This window comes from Zeugodacus cucurbitae, chromosome 3 (genome assembly GCF_028554725.1).
Source record: "Zeugodacus cucurbitae isolate PBARC_wt_2022May chromosome 3, idZeuCucr1.2, whole genome shotgun sequence".
NCBI classification, from domain to species: Eukaryota; Metazoa; Arthropoda; class Insecta; order Diptera; family Tephritidae; genus Zeugodacus; species Zeugodacus cucurbitae.
Genome location: NC_071668.1, coordinates 43,533,759 through 43,551,399, shown reverse-complemented (window position 1 = coordinate 43,551,399; position 17,641 = coordinate 43,533,759). Strand labels below are relative to the sequence as shown.

Below are 17,641 nucleotides of genomic sequence, written 5' to 3'. Positions count from 1 at the left end.
TTTTAATTTAGGAAATTCCATTCTCACTTTTAATTTCGGTCATTTTATATTTTACATGTATATTTTATGTAGTCAATTATGCTCAATATCACAATGCCAAAAGTATACTTTATTGAGCATAGGTGCCTAAAACACGATTTGACTTAGTTATTATACATACAGATATGGAAATAAACAGTTGTGATTAAATGAAATCCAGCATTTCCTTTGCATTACTGCTTATTATTATAAATCTAAGAATGATATAATTTATCAAGTTCTAGCGTAGTAGTCAACTAAATTTAAATATACACTAATAGTTATAAATTAAATTATCATTTTTATGTTATTCAAAGCGACAACATATAATATGTTATCCTGAAGTTAGAGCTACAAATCAAAAATAAGGTTTTTTTACATTAAATAAACGGTAAAAAATCAATCGATTTTAACTGCGCCGTAAATTTTTCGGATAAAGCTATAAGCAGAAAAAAATCCAATTGTTCCGGTCAGTAGCCAAAATGTTAGTACCATAATTCCTGAAATTAATATAGAATTATCATTTAATTATTTATATATATATGAAAATGTGTTGGTAAGAGAGTACCTGTGTAACTTAAGTATAAGAGCGTAGGAATAAATTCGGTGATTTCCAGTTTGGTAAAAAAGTAGAAAATGCTGTAAAATAACACATAAACAGCTGAACCACCAGAAACGATAAAACTACGCCACCACCAACGGTAATCCTATAAATTAAATATTAATTTCACTGTTTGATTTTAATTTTTTTCTAATGTATTACCTCTCCACACAGTTGGAAATATGTCATAACAATTGATATTTGACCACAGCTCACGACTAAGATACAAAATACAAGAAATAGAAAGCCGAACAAGTAATAGAATTGGTTTTGCCATATAGCAGTGAAAACGAAAAACAATTCGATGAAAACCGCTCCGAAAGGCAAAATTCCAGCCATTAACGTGCTAAAATAAAATATTGTAAATTGTACAACTTGAGACAATTAAATGTGATAATTAGTCTACCTAAGCACAACATTCATGTACCAGTGCTGTGTGGGAACTTGTCTCGGTATCATATTGGTTCGGACAGGATGCTGATATGGTTGTTTTCGATAGCCAAAGTAATAGCCTAAATAAACTAAAGGAACCGATATGCCAAACCACAAGAGCAGCAACGAAATCATTGTAGTGAATGGGACAGCGCCACTTGAATGTTTATCCCATATAAAGAAATTTAGTATAAACCCGGTTCTATAAAAAATGTTAATTAAGTTTAAATTGTATATTTGTATATAGAACATACCCAAAAACTATTCCAGGATATAAAGTAGCTGTTAAGAAGGCCGAACGTTTCCACTCTCGTCCCTTCATAGTTTTATAAAGACGTGCGGCAAAGTATCCAGCAATTGTTCCCATGAAAACGTACATAAAAATGCCTGAAGTCATTAAAGCTCCTCGGGAGGACGGTGAAAGCATACCAAGCATAGCGAAAACTATTATAAAATTTTAATTTATATTACTTTGAATATTAAATAGAATAAATAATTAACAAATATTGAAAATTTAGAACATACAAATAAAAAATATTTAATTCGCAATGATTTAAGATATCCTAGACCTCTTCAAAAATGCGCTGGATCTACACGTGTGAGTGAATAATATTCACTTGAGCCGTAGTCAACTTTCTAATTGGTACACCACTTAGTTCTACTAGATTTTGAACAATATTTTACTACCACTGAAGCAGAAAAGACGCTAGAAAGTCGGGTAATTGATACGGATTTTTATCCGATCGAGGAATGTCAACATTCCTCAAAATTATTTGGGGAATATTTTCTGCCGCAACAATAACAAACTGTCGACTTCTAATCATCTGACAAGAAGAGTCTTTAATAGTTTTTCGATGTTATTTTATCTTATAAAATATCAAAATTCGACAACACTGTCAATCGACACTTCACTAATTGTCCACTTAACACGGGTTTCTCATTATATCCTAACTACTTCACTACCAACTATATAAAATCAATTTCAACCTTGTTTTTACGGCCCAGAATAGTCGAAATCGCTATTTTCTTGGATCTTATAATAATTTTACAACTAAGCAGGAACATTATAAGCACTAGAATAACAAATTTCGTGGAATCGATGCCATTATAGTATTTTATATATGAAGGGAACTCACATATTGTAATTAACGCCATGAAAAATATCTGTATTCCGCTTCCAATAACAGCTGAAAACAAACGTGTATTTTTAGGGGGACGAAAGACATCTCCGTGCACTAACTTCCATCCCGTTTCTTCCAGTGTGTCCTCAATGTTGTCATCTGTGTTGTAACGAGCGATGTCTCGACGAAGAGTCCGTATCATAATCATAGTTAATATACCTACAAAATAATTTATTTTCCAAATTCTTAAATAAAATGTAATTTTCAAAGGTTACCTGAAAGGAAAAATACGACCACGAGCGAGTTTATAATGCTGAACCAATGTATTTGAACGTCCTTCATTCCAAGATATATGTCCCATCTAGAAGCCCAGCTAACTTTGGATTCCTTCCATTCAACAGAATAAGTAAAATACAGTTTCGTCTTTGAATTCGGATTTACCTAAAATGAAAGAAATGTGTATAGATTTATATACTTTTAAGAGATATCAAATTTTACCGATTGTGGTCTTGCATTGTCCGGAAAATTACAAGAATCTCCTTCGAATTTTATGTCTTTATAATTGACTGAAGCGGTCTCTACTTCAAAACCAACTACTCGGTATTTGTTCCTGCATTAAACAAGAATTAATAGGAAATCAATAAATACAAAATGCAAAACATACTTTGTGTGCATATGGTATGATATAATAAATTTTAGGTGATTGTTGATGTATATATTATCACCGTCAACTTGTCCCAAACGATATCCATGTTCGTAGGTTATTTCATTTGGATTATTAATATTTGAGATTCTAGTAGCTACAGGCAAGTTATCAACCAATCTAAAAGTAGTTTTAATTATAAACAATATATATATTATTATATTATTGCACGATTAACTTACAAATGTACGAAATACTCGTGACGTATCCTTTCGGCAACAATGGCTGATTGATCTTGGTTCCAATTCATAGGTTGATTCTCTTTGTGACATAGTAACTTACAATTAATGTTTTCACCCATAAGGACCTCATAAGGTGTATTTACAATACGGTCACCACGAAGAACTTCACCCAAATTTTCTGATTTATATATTAAGGTACCATTTTTAGGCAAACAGAATTGAAGTGAGTAATACTGGTAAGGCAATTGGGTCCGACTACTTGTCATTTTTACAGCTTTAACATCGATTTTTTGACCCACTGAAAATTCGACGGGCGCAACACCCGGTACGTAAAAACATTCTCCAAAAGATAACGACACCAGAATCAACAAGAATCGCACAAAAAAGAATTGATACTACAAGAATGGAGAATATAAAATATACAATGCAAATATCGTTTAATATTCATTTAAATAAATAAAAGATTATTCTTGACGTGTCATATCTAACAAATTGTACACTATTATAATATTCGACTTTACACAATTTTTATAATTGTCAAAGTTACTTTATAGTAAATAAATACCCTCATCTCCGCTTTGAATATATATATTCGCGAAGCTTTTTTACAATGGAATACAAAAATTTAATCACTTGCTAACCAATCCTAACTATATAAAATTTTGTTCACTTTTATACTTCTTCCACAACACAACATTCACAATAGATATATTGTCAAATACGAGAATAATATACAAAATTTTTTGTCATCAAAACCGCATGCAGTTTGACAGACTATTCGTAAAAATAAAAAAATATTTTAACGGTTTCTTTCCATGCTTGTTACAAATATGTTCCATGCAACTTTTTCGTATGATTGACTTGTGGCGCGAGACACTAATTATCAGATTTCGTTAAGGAATACGCCAGTTTCCCATGTTATGCTAGTACATAATAACAGCTGATTTCGATTGGTTACTTCTTCGATCGCTATTTATAGGCGCTACTCGCTTATCAAAAAGTTGACATAGAATAGTAATAACAAAGTTAGCCAAGTGAATTCATACAAGAGAGTATGAGGATAACTTATTAAAAATTCTATCGCCGCTTGCGTGAGAACTACCGAATTTCGTTTTACATATCTAGACCATTCACAATGGTAAAAAAGGCCTCACAGGACAAATTATTGTCAAAAAGGACATTGCAAATATATATTTTTTAATATTTTAACTTGAATAAATTATTACTCATTGAATAAAACGTTAAGCACGAAAGCTGCTATAAACTAAGATAAATATTGAATTTATATAAGGAACATTTATAATTTGGATTATATTCTGTCCATCCGAATTTTTATTGAATTTCCAAAATTCTATCACCGTTTTTTCTATTACCGTTTTAAATCAGTTTTATCATGGTGAATGGGTCAACAATTTTAAATTGAAATTAATTCGAATTCGCTTCGAGTTCTTGTGTTCGGCGGCACACTTTCGTAACAAGCGACATAAATCGGAACAAGAATTTGAAAAAATGACTAATGTTTTGTCGAAGACAAATTTCTTGTGTGAGCTTAATAGCTGATACCGAAAAGATGTTGCCGATAACGAGATATAAGGGTGTTTGTGTATGAACGCGATCATAGGGAAGGACAAAATTACTTTTACCGCAATAGTTCGTGGTTGGTAAGTCTGGTTGCAAAAAATTAGCTAAGTATTAGATGTCATCGATTGGCCAAAATAGAAAAGCCAGTAGAACGCACTATCCAGTAATTCAAAGAGACAGGCAGCACTTATTGTGCAACCCTGCGCTAATATGTGCTCTTAATCACGCGCAATAGTATTGCACCATTTTCTTTGGTGGTTTAAAACTTAAATCAGCCCAAAAAATTCGTTTCGTCACTTCGTTTCTAACAGAGTACAGCCCTACGTTTTATTTAATAAATTATAATTTATATAGAGTTAAAAATATTAAAAAAATATATTTGTTTACCTTTCTTTGAAATAATTCTTCCTTTTTTACTATTTTTACCTATATGAATTCCTGAAATATGCAATATGAAAATTTAATAAGATCCGCATACTCTGTTGCACCAGAGAACTTACAAGTAAGTTCTCTGCACGAGCCAATCGAGCATCATACAAAAATCAAAATGCACCTTCTCTATGTTGTAAGTTCTCTGCATGACCGTGTGAACGAAAACATCATACTTTTGCATCATGCCGTGTTCGCGAGCATGTGTGACCGTGTAAAGGCCGCTATAGAATTTTTAATGAGGTATCCGTATACTCCCCTGCACGAATTCTACTAGATAACATTATTGTTGCTGTCACATATAAAATTTTATTCAGGCGAGCAGCGCCCAAAGATAGCGAGTGGAGAAGTGACCAATCGATTACAGTTATTGTTTCAAGCATAAACGAAATCTTTCTTATGATTTATAAATTTATGTAATACTTTAGAATACCTGATATATTCTAATTACAATTGATAAAAAGAGACTTTCATTATAAATTTGTATATTACCGAAAATGTCATAGAAATTTTCAGCAATTAGTATCAAGAGATTTGTTGAATCACATTGCCTCAATTATTGAAATCATTGGGTCGGCTTTAGTATAGTATCCCCCGATTTCAGGGTTGAAATGGATATGGTTGGAAAGAGGAGGATCTCCAGATTACTTGCCGCCAGGCAAAAAATTTATGTGGCGATTTTTCGATTATTATCTAATTTTTAATTTATATAATGCACTTATTATATATATATTACCCTCAAATCGGTGGATACTATACTATACTTAAGTTTCCCCAAATCATTAAATAATGGGTATATAAAAGTTAGATTAATTTAGTAACCAGTTGTTAAACAAATTTTGACAGGTATTGATCGTAAATTTATGGTTACGTTCCTTACGTTTTGAGCATCTATTGAATGCTTTTAATAATTATGCATCACATGGTTTTAAAACTCCGGCATCTCTATATACCACCTGTCAATTGGTGAAAAAGAAAGTAAAGCAAAATATATAAAGAATTTTTGTTCGTGTATTTGTTTTCATGGAGAAAAGTTTCTTCAGTAGATAAAATTTAAGTTATACAAAAGATATGTAATTTCGTGGGAGTTTAAGAAGTGCTTAATTTCTATGTACCAATCTTAACGACTTCTATATACCAATATTGATATAGGTTTTGTGCTTCACTTTTATTATATACACATATCAACATTTATATGACATAGGTAAGTATATGTTTATGAGCTACATATTAAAGGTACTAATATGTATTCTTATATTCAGGGTTATAAAAGGCTATAATATTTGATTTAAAAGATATAAGCTGTCCTTTATGATGGCAGCAGTTGACAATGACAGCGACAATGATGTGGTTACAGACTTCCTAAATTCCAATACCACATCTAATACTGATCTCATAAACTCTGTAACTGAACTGAATTTACAAAACCACTTGCAAAATACAAAGACACTAAATGTATCTAATCAACAGCGTCCATATTCTGAGAGTCAAAATTACTGCATTCCAATTATAAACACTCCACCAGTTTTAGCCGCAAATAATTCTTGTAATAATAACATGATTCCAACAATAAATGTAACGCCACACAGTCCAGCGTCAATAACAAAATATAATAATATTTTCGAGGATACCCTCACACAACTACAAAGTATAAGAGAGACTGTGGTACAAATGAAAAATTGCAGTGCACACATGCATAATGGTTTTACTAGTTTCTGGCCACTTCATGCGGCTATTCTAAGCGCATCTTTGCCTGATCTAAATTCAGCAAATAGTAACGCTAATGTAACACATGGTGTTGGACATTATGTTAGATGGATGCCGCAACAACAGCAATATGTTCCTATGAATGAACGCCGTAGATCTTGGACAACCATTGATGATCTTAATATTACAAACAAAAGCATCAGTTTATCTAGCTTGGAGAGCGAAGAACCTGAGACAATATGTGCAACAGATCAGCGTCGGCGTTCTGCTAGAAACAGTACCGGAGGTAAGTATTTAAATTAAAAAACTGCAACTAAATATGCTCAGTGAAGCATGTAAATATATTCAATATAGAAGCTAATTTATATACTTAACTATATAAATACTTCCAAAAATTGTATACTGCTAAGCAAATTTACGTACAAACAAAAAATGTGTTCAAAACTGATCAAATACCAACAGTCATTTCATATATCTTATCATATGATTAGTATGACTCAAACGGTATTGATCTAATGATGAAGACTCTCATTGAAAAAGCATAGAATTATATAAAATTCGACCCGCAATACTCAATTTAAGAATTATTAGTAACGTATTCAATAAAATAGTCATGTTTTTTATGTTTATTTTATTTTGTCGTTAGATCGAAAATTACTGCAATAAGTAGTGTCATTTTATGGTAACAAGCAAAACTACGCGTTCTTTAAGTATATAGTATTTGTATATATAATCCGAATCTGTTGGCATGTACTAGTATTTTGCACTCCTTTAGTGATAATTGTATGCCATGACTCCTATACCCACTTTAACTATATACAATGATATCAGTGTGAAAGCAACTAACCACAGTAATTGATATCTTAGTATAGCGGAAGCTCAGGGCAATCTTAGGTTTCATTAATATCCATTGATATATGTATATATGTATAATTATGTTCAATACATTTTAAATAATTTTAGGCATATCAACACACTCCCTTAACGAGGCGGAGTTGGCTCGCGATTTTCAGCGAATCGCGGCAAAGCGTAATCTAGTAACAGAAGTTCGTATTCCATTACAAAAGAGCATATCTACTTCATCAATAGTTGCGAAAGAAGAAATAAAATCTCGTCATCTGTATGACAGCGAGGACGAAAACCAAAGCCTTTTGAGGGCCCATGTGAAAACTGAGGCTTACGATAATGTGGAGAAACGTCGAAAGCGCGGTTCACTATTCTTTCGAAAAAAAAAGGATAAAAATAAGATGAAGTCTGGCGGTCAAACTGGAATATGTGATGCATGTGGTATAAATATACCATCATTAAATATTAAGGAACATCAAGTAGAATGCAAAGGAAAAAAATCTGGTTTTAGTAGTGGTCAAAAATTGTTACTGGTGAGTGTAAAGAAAGGAGCAGATAAAACAGAAATTGGTCAAGAGTATTACGATGGAGTTGATCAGGCGGGAAATCTTAACGACGACACACCATTAATACGTTCGGAATTTCTAAATGATCCTCCCATCGAAGCACAGGACCTCGGCGCAGATCCCATACTTGGAATCGCAGCTGAGGAGCACGATTCATGGTCACCCAGCGTGCCCAAGGACGTTTTAAAATCTCTCAAAGAAAAACAAATCAAAAGACAGGAGCATATTTATGAGTTTATTATGACAGAGAAACACCATTGCCAAACACTACTTGTAATGCAAAAAGTGTTTGTCGAAAGTTTGGAACGTCATTTCCCTTCATTGAATATAAATAGCATGTTCCCCCGTTTAGCTGAGTTAACTGAGTTACATATAACTTTCTTGAAAAAATTAAGACAAAAGCAACGGGAACAGTATGTCGTGGACAGTATAGCTGATATATTGTTGGATTTTTTTTCATTAGAAAAAGCACAGCACCTACGGCTAGCATATGGTGAATTTTGTGCTAATCATCGGACAGCATTGGAACATTTTAAGACTTGCATGACGAGTCGTGATCAAACATTTGCTGAGTGGTACAAACACTGTTTGGCAAACCCGTTATTAAAGAAAAAAGGAATTCCTGAATGCATACTATTCGTTACACAGCGCCTTACTAAGTATCCTCTATTGATTGAGCCCCTACTTAAAAGTGGGCGGGAAGATAAATTGGAAGCGGATAAGCTACAGCATGCCCTTAATTTAGTAAAAGCTTTGCTCATAGATGTCGATGCATGTGTGGCTGAAAAAGAGTTACGAGAACGACAAATTGAAATTTTTAATCGCGTTGATCCAAAATCTTTTGCTATCTATAAAAATAAACCTTTTCGCAAATCAGATATTGGTGTTGAGTCACGTCGTCGTCTGAAATTTGAGGGTCTTGCGACTTTAATGCAAGGACGTTCTAAGATGCAATTAGTTTTAGTTGTTGTACTCACCGACTGTCTATGCTTTCTTTGTGAGAATTCTGCTCATAAGTACACATTTTTTACACCGGAACATAAAGCGGGCGTAGTTCCACTACAAAAGTTGCTCATTCGCGAAAAAGCGGGAACCGAAGCACGAGGTATTTATATAATTTCTTCAAATCCATCTTTTCCGGAAATGTATGAATTGAAAGTTCAGCAACCTAAGGATAAGAATACTTGGATTCAATCGATACGGCAGGCCGTTCTGGAGTGTCCATCGTCGGATGTTATAGAAACTGAAGATCTTACAGCTGAAGAAAAACTGCGGATTGGTGTTAGTAAGCGGGATCTTATTGACAAAATAAGACAGAAAGATATTGACCATGCAATTCTATTGGAGGACAAGATCTATCTCCAATTGAATTTATTAAAAGAGCAAAAGCATTTCTTTGAAGTTACTGCAGCATCTGGGCAAAATAATACCTGTATAACTGATAGCGCTAATGGGCCGAGCATTAATGGAACCCCAGCAAATGCGTCAAACTTTCTAGCTACATTTGGTTCATACAAGGATTTAGTGGGTGTCGATTGTAATACGACAGAGTTGTGGAAATACGTGCTGAATATGGTGCAAAGTATTAGCCAGCTGGCTGCTATGGTGTACACAGCATCTACTGGTTTGCCAGTGTCCCGTTCAGTAAGTTCAGTAGGGGAAAAACAAAGCGACAATTATGCATCACCTACACTGCCAAAACGTGCAGAAACGTTTGCTGGTTTTGACGAAAAACGTGGTAAAGGTAGTTTTCCGTTTAGGGACGTGTCGAAAATACCAGCTTTGCAAACTCTTACACCACGACTTCAAGAACTCGAAGAGAAACGCGATCCCAAATCTGGTTCATCAGTGGTCACATTAAAAATGCAATCAGTAACAAGTGACGCACAGTCCTCAACGACTCTGGGTACCGAAGATATTGCAATCAAAGATCATAATTATGCCGCATTGCAAATATCACATCATCTTCATACGTTACTATGCATAGTGTCACAGCAGATGACGGTCATACAAAACCTGCAATTACAATTAGCACTGTATCGTGAGAGTCCACGTGTCGCTTACACCCATAATGACCAATTAGAAGAGCTGCGCAATCTGCAAGACAAATTGCAGGACGAGAAAACTGCTTGGCAGCGCCAAAAAGAGCAACAGGAACAAGAACTAGAAGAAAAGCATACACAGCAGATTAAACTACAAGAGCAAATCAAAGCCGAACAAGAAGATATCAGACAACAACGGGAACAACTTTATCGTAAAATGGAATTACTCTCAAATCAAGGATTACTACTGTCGCCCAATACACCTTTACTGATTAATAGTCCATCATTGACAGCAACCCCTTCTGGTGATGATGCACATGATAGTCACGAAGGTGGATATTTGCAAAGCGATATGTCCACACCAACCATCTTGGCACAGAGTACTGTTGATCGACGAAAAGACAAATGGCGTACAGCTTCGACGATTTCTAAAAATCCGCCTGTCAATTTGCTAAGTGCCACTAATGCACCAAAAACAAACCAGACTTGTATTAAACAAAAAATTCCTATGAAGTTGTCTTCGCTTTCGTCGAGCACATCGCTAAGCAGTCCCGGCAGCAGCAAAATTGACAAATCTGCCAGTTTTAATGCAAGTGCACTACAACAAGTTGGCTGTACACAGATGCTGCCACTCAAGTTGGCTGATAAACGTTCTACTAACAACTTCAATGCAACACAATCGGCGTCGCAAATTGTGCCACAGCATGCGCGTACTGGAAGTTCACCAGCAATTATTCAACATCCTAATACGAGGACAACAACATCACCCCCTCCCCCTTCAGTGCGCATGAGTCGTACAGATTCCTCATCGACTTTAACTTTTGGCCAACGACAAATTAACACAGTCTCGACCCCCACTTCCTCGCGGAATTCCCAAGCAATGCCAGCAACAGAAAACATTGGTTTGTCATCAATTGGAGCGAGCAATTTAAACCGCCGCAACAAAAACAATGCAAAACCAGATGAAGAAGAAATTTATTTTTGACGCTCATTCTCGCCAGAAGTTGAAATATAAATGTAACACAAATTTTATATTATTATTTCAGATAGTTTATTGGAAAATAACATTCCATAGTCCCAGCTCAAAAACACAATAAAAGACTCATAATAGCTTTTAAGACCTAAAGTATGTATTATTCATATGTAATTGACGAATAGCTTATCCATTCACATACATGTAATGTTTCCGTTTTCAATATGTGTGTTATAAATATTTGTCCAAATATAATATAAATATTATAAATGTTCTCATGAAATGTGATGTGAGATTTCAGTTAATTTGCGGTAATGAAGGTGTGGAAAAAACGTTAAGCTAAATTAAATAATTAATTCAATTATATAATTGAAACATATGCAACAATATTTTCATAAATCATTAATATTATCATTTATTATAGCATAGTTATGTAACTTATACATATGTAATTATGTATGAATGTATTGTTGGCATTTATGTCTATAATAAACTTTTAGTTCAGTACTAATGTAATAAAATCTAATATATTTTAATTTATTATTTACAGTACAAGCTATTTAACAAATAACACACCCACACAAAAAAATGTTTGTCATGACCTAGGGGCTTTACTATGTGTGCTTTATGTTTTTGAGGTGGCTGAATTCGAATCCGAGGTCCATTTAACCCAATCAGATCAGGGTTTTGAGATAACCCTGGAAAACCAGAACTAATATGGTGACACATTTTAAAAATTCGCCTTTCTGCATCCGCTATTTCGAATTTAAAGAAACCGACATCGAAAACCCTCGTATAACGAGATTCAAGCGATTCCGTTGAACTTTTCAAAATAACGTCCGACATATTGGAATCGCCATTTTGAATTTTAAAAAATCGACACCGGATTCGTAATCAGCGACCTCGAAACCCCTCAGTAGCGAGTTTCAAGCGAATTCGATGAAGTAATTAAAAATTAAAAAGAACCGAAAAATGTTGGTGTCGTGTAAGGTGAAGAATTTTCTAATTTGTTGACTTTGGACGTTGATTTGATGTGTTGATATGATGTGTTAGCTGTTGGTATTTAATACTTTGAAATGTTTATGCTGCTCTTGATATCGTTGATGCTCTTCGGGGATCGATATAATGACTTCAAGCAGTAACTTGATTATCTGCTTTTGTATAATTTTTTTTTAAAAGATGATTGTGTAGATGTTATCATTTGTTTTTTTTTCTTCTTCCTCTTGACTGGCGTAGTCACAATTTACGCGGTTATAGCCGAGTCCACAGTTTGGGGCCAATTGGTAATACCCAGTGAAGCCCGGCCATTCTATCGGAGTGGAGGAGTTTCTCTTCCTCGGCTTCCACCAGCGGGTATTGCATCGAACACAGCGTAGCCGCTGTCTTTTTATTCGCTGAACTAAGTCTATGTCGTCGAATAACACACACAGCTCATTAGCACTCGAAAACTCCTAGTGCCGTCTCATCATTGCCTACTCAGTCCATAGTAGCACCTGTTGGCAAGTTGGATTTCAAGGCTGACATTATTATTGGTGTTGATGCTGGTGCCTAGGTTCAAAGTTATGACTGTCAACAGTGACGTGAGAGCCAAGACGCGAATGCGCAGACTGTTTGTTTGATGACAGGAGATATTTCGTCTTATCGTCGTTCACCACCAGACCCATACGCTTCGCTTCCTCATCCAGTCTGGAAAAAGCAGAACAAACGGCGCGGGTGTTGTTTCCAATGATATCGATATCATCGGCGTACGCCAGCAGCTGTACACTCTTATAGAAGATTGTGCCTTCTCTATTTAGCTCTGCAGCTCGTATTATTTTCTCCAGCATCAGGTTAATGAAGTCGCACGATAGTGATCACTTTGTCTGAAACCTCGTTTGGTATCGAACGGCTCGGAGAGGTCCTTTCCGATCCTGACGGAGCTTTTGGTGTTGCTCAAAGTCAGCTTACACAGTTGTATTAGTTTTGCAGGGATACCAAATTCACACAAAGCGGCATAAAGGCAGCTCCTTTTCGTGATTTTTTTAAGGTTGTTTTTAATAAGGTCCAATCAGTTTGTTGACGATGGGCTTTAGTCTTTCACACAGTACGCTCGATAGAACCTTATAGGCGATATTTAGGAGGTAATTGGTAATTGGCGCAGATTGTGGGTCTCCCTTTTTGTGGATTGCGCAGAGTATACTGAGATTCCAATCGTCGGGCATGCCTTCATCCGACAATGTTCCGCAAAGAAACTGATGCATGAATCTTATCAGTTCTTCGCCGCCGTATTTGAACAGCTCGGCCGGCAATTCATCGGTCCCCGCCGGCTTGTTGTTCTTTAAGCGGGTAAATGCTATTCGAATTTCTTCACGGTCGGGCAATGGAACATCTGTTCCATCGTCGTCGATTGGGGAATCGGGTTCGCCATCTCCTGGTGTTCTCAGGGTTTAAATTTCACCTTAGTTGTAATTTATCCTTGGATTGATTTTATTGAATGCATATAAGCGAATGCGGATTGACATAAATTAACAGGTAAGATCGGCCACAAATACATACTTTCGGAATTTATATATTTATTTATCTATTTATTTACAAGAGAAATAATTATAAATAATTACTCCACTAAATTTAAAGCGCTGGCTGCTGCTGCCTTCGGCTCTTATATTATGTTGTTATGCTAACTTACTTATAATTAAATTAAGTTGGATATATTACATATGTATGTTAAGAAAATTATTTATTGCATTGATGCTGTCCGTATTTGGTGTCTTTAATAGATTTGATTCGTATTTCCAAAAGTAGTTGTTCTTTTATTATTTAAAGCGGTGCATTCATTTAGGATGTGATTGACTGAAACATTTGACTGATTACAATGTGTACAACTTGGTTTTTCTGCTTTGTTCAGCAGATGACTATGAGTTTTTTAGTGTGACCAATTCTAAGGCGAAGAAATTTCTTTATGTTATCACAAGAGCAGTCAATTGGTTAGTCTGGTTTGTCCCCTGAGGGATTATGTTCCTTGTAATAGTGTTGAAAATTTGACCAATCTCTCGAAACCGACTCGTGGAGTACTCTTTATCATGAGAGTGGAGGTTCCTTACTAGCTTTTTTGCGCGGTCGACTGCAAATTGGTTGCCCCTAATACCAGCATGTCCTGGAATCCACATGATCTTAATATTGCCTTTGTGTTGATATAAAATTTCTTTTATATTGTTGATCAGCACTGCGTTATTTGATGGATTCAAAATAGCGTTCACAGCGTCGATTTGCTGTCAGTACATATAATATACTTTTTCCTGTTTGTGCAACAAATAGAACCGCTTCATATATTGCAGCCGCTTCAGCTGTTATAGTGACACCTTGGTCGTTTGACACGGCAAACGAAGTGTGGGTGTCTGATTTTTATCCATCGGTGTAGAAGGTCTTCCATTCCGGTTTGTACGTTTTTACTGCGTCGATAAATATGTAGTTGAATATATTGCTCTGCATTGATGTTAGTTTTATGATATTTGAAGAGTGTATTTATTATGGATGATTTCAGCGATAGCCAGTGCGGATGAGGTCTTCCATTCCGGTTTGTACGTTTTTACTGCGTCGATAAATATGTAGTTGAATATATTGCTCTGCATTGATGTTTGTTTTATGATATTTGAAGAGTGTATTTATTATGGATGATTTCAGCGATAGCCAGTGCGGATGAGTGTTCTCTTTTATGAGTTGTGGTTTCGAAGTTATATCAAGCTGATTGATTATGTTTATGCATTTTTTGATCGTAGATGGTTTGTAGATGGTAGAACAATTTGCTTTCATAAGATTAAATAAGGTCGAGTTTTTACACTGGAGAAGTTTTGGTATGAGCATCATTGTATTGTGTTTAGTTCTAAGATGAAAGAGTTGTGATATGAATATGACAGTGTTTTGACGAAAAAAAATTTATAATTTTTAGCCTATTGAGTAAGCTTAATCTAACATATTTACAATGTTCCTTAAAAGTTAGTTTTTTTATCAAAAGGTAGCCCAAGTGTTCGTAAAGTGTTAGTGTACGGGATTTGGTTGTTATCAAGGGAAAGGTTTGGCAAGGTGCACTTCATAATAGCGACCACTTTCCGATAATAACTACTATCATCACACCGATGCAATATACCATTAAACCGAGATCTAAATTTCTTATAGATAAAGTCGATTGGTTTAAATATAATTCCCTGATTAACTCATTAACAAATGCTAAATTATCGTCGATAAACATAAAATGCAGAAGCATCAAATATAAAAACAATCATCCGTTCCGCTGTTCATATAACCATTCCTCAAACAATTTACCGCAAAACTCCTGGTTACAAACAAAATAAAATTGATTTTATCCAATCACCTATAGGTCCTATATACCCAACACATATCAGAAAATTTTCCAAAATCATGGTCAAACAATTCCAAAAATTTTAACTTTCACTTTAATTTTATGACCCTTTCAAACCAAGTCACTTCCCAGACATACCATAATCCATCCCCTTGTTTTGAAGCTACATCGATAGAAGCTCCAATTATATTAGAAGAATTTAATTCTACCATCAACAAAATGTCTGGAAAAACTTTCGGAATTCCTTAGGAACAATGACAGGTGAGTTGTCATAAAATGAATATGTATAAGTTATGAATTTGAATAACTTGTGAAACTATTAGAAATTGGGAGTACAGCCTTTTATGGTATTCTACTGTTTGGTGCAACCAATCTTGATATACTACAGACGTTTCAGTCAAATATATTCAGTAATAATGGTTTTATTATATTAGTAATGAAAATAATCGCAAATATGTTATTTCTATGGTAAATAAAGAATTAGATGACAACAGAACGAAATTATACTTAAGGGGTTATATATGTTGAATTCGGTCAAAAAATCTAATATTTTTTTATTATTTTATCTTAAAGTATACTTTCTTAAGAATGTTATCTATTTTTTATAGAGATTTAAGCAGTAGAAGCGCAGTTATAGCGTTTTGCATCTTGCTCCGCTACAATAGACAAAAATGTACTTGAAACTTTAATCGCGATTATCTCGAAATCATCCGACTATCTCGACGATGCGCTGACTTGGATTGCCGAAAGAGTTCTCAACCGATTTAATTTTTCTTTTTTAATAATTAATTTGCCATGTCCTTGAACGATTTTATTTTTTCGTTTAAATTTTCATATCAATATTATGAATTTTTACATCGATACATTTCATCATATGAAAAAGTAGCCTTTTTGAGAAAATCGCAAGAATGATAGAAGACAAGATTACGACAGTCGTTTACAGTTAGCTTTTTTGGATTTTGAGTTCCTGTTGAGTGACAACTTTCATGACCCCGAACACGCGAGCAAAACAAAAAAGAAAAGAAAAAATTAAAAATTGCACGGTGGTACAAAACAATAAAACCAAAACAAAGAGCTGAAGTCAAGGCTAGTTCTTAATTATTATTTAAAATTCTAAGTGAAAAATGTATTAACTTGAAAAAGAAGTACAAAAAAGTCGTCTATAAAGAATTTTTTCACTTTTCCAACCAACAAAAAAGTTGGCAAAATGGCGAACTATTTGTAACAAAACATAAAATTTTAATTATAAATATGCATGATTATATTGGATCATTTTATAAATGAAGATTTTAAGAATTATGTTCATTGTGATATTTTATCTGCACATTATTCAATTTGGTTCACTATGTTTCACATTTCCGTTTTCCATTTGACAATTCTTCTGTTGCCTATTCCCATTCGTGGGTCGTGAACGCTTCAGTCTGTCGTAATCTTGTCTTCTATCATTCTTGGAAAATCGTACCCGTTTGCAGAAATATATTTTTTTTAATTTCAATGAATCGTTCAATGACACTACAAGTGTTTGGTTTTATGCTTTCAGTTGAGCAGATGGGCTCGAGTCGTAGTCACGAAAAGCCGCTTTGAAAAAAAAAAACGCGTTTTGCGTAAAATGTCATAACATTGACAATTATTAGTATTTCTTTTTATGTTCAAATTAGACATTGTACTACTCAAGAGACTACCTCTACAGAAAATCAAAAATTTCCCCATTTTCTCGCACCTCAACATATATTACACTTTAAACCAGGGATAAAGGGATGTCCAACTTATTCCAGTGTGAGAGCGCCTCAAAATTTGCGTTTTTTATAACATTTTGCATTATTACCAGATCAGACAAAATACTAATTTTTGGGCATTTTAATAAAAATACCCAACATTTATTATGGTTAAAAATTATTATATACTGAATGTTTAATATAAAATAACTTATTTCAATTTCATTTAGCGATAAAATGGTATATTAAAATAGCCGGTTTTCGAAGTTTCAGTAATAAATATGGTCAATTATTAAGTGTCAACTGAAAATAAATCAATTTCTTTTATAATTTTCCATGAAAAATTAGTTTCTCGATGCTGCAATTCACAAAAATATTCTTAAACCACT

The 17,641-nt window shown here is 34.3% G+C and overlaps 2 protein-coding genes across 2 annotated transcripts; one reads left to right on the top strand and one right to left on the bottom strand.

Moving 5' to 3' along the window:
- On the bottom strand, window positions 1-3,727 carry Tm9sf4_1 (transmembrane 9 superfamily member 4). Its single transcript, XM_054227203.1, has 11 exons — window positions 3,605-3,727; window positions 3,058-3,452; window positions 2,837-2,995; window positions 2,671-2,782; window positions 2,448-2,613; window positions 2,188-2,391; window positions 1,306-1,495; window positions 1,026-1,253; window positions 782-965; window positions 587-725; window positions 1-518 (listed from the first exon to the last, which is right to left on the bottom strand). Exons 1-11 carry the CDS (start codon window positions 3,626-3,628, stop codon window positions 418-420), a joined length of 1,902 nt encoding a protein of 633 aa, XP_054083178.1. The 5' UTR covers window positions 3,629-3,727; the 3' UTR covers window positions 1-417.
- Window positions 3,728-6,037: 2,310 nt separating this feature from the next.
- LOC105219397 (rho guanine nucleotide exchange factor 18) lies at window positions 6,038-17,641 on the top strand. The gene is made up of 3 exons (XM_011195503.3): window positions 6,038-6,271; window positions 6,330-7,060; window positions 7,738-17,641. The coding sequence occupies exons 2-3, from the start codon at window positions 6,379-6,381 to the stop codon at window positions 11,211-11,213; spliced, it is 4,158 nt and encodes a 1,385-aa protein (XP_011193805.2). The 5' UTR covers window positions 6,038-6,271; window positions 6,330-6,378; the 3' UTR covers window positions 11,214-17,641.

Excerpts from the sequence above, each read along its gene's own strand:
- Tm9sf4_1 (XM_054227203.1), bottom strand. The coding sequence starts at position 3,628 with ATGAGGGTATTTATTTACTATAAA. Across the intron at positions 2,614-2,670 it reads ACAATGCAAGACCACAATCG|GTAAATCCGAATTCAAAGAC; the intron begins GTAAAATTTGAT and ends CTTTCATTTTAG. Across the intron at positions 2,392-2,447 it reads GGTCGTATTTTTCCTTTCAG|GTATATTAACTATGATTATG; the intron begins GTAACCTTTGAA and ends ATTATTTTGTAG.
- LOC105219397 (XM_011195503.3), top strand. The coding sequence starts at position 6,379 with ATGATGGCAGCAGTTGACAATGACAGCGACAATGATGTGGTTACAGAC. Across the intron at positions 7,061-7,737 it reads TGCTAGAAACAGTACCGGAG|GCATATCAACACACTCCCTT; the intron begins GTAAGTATTTAA and ends AAATAATTTTAG.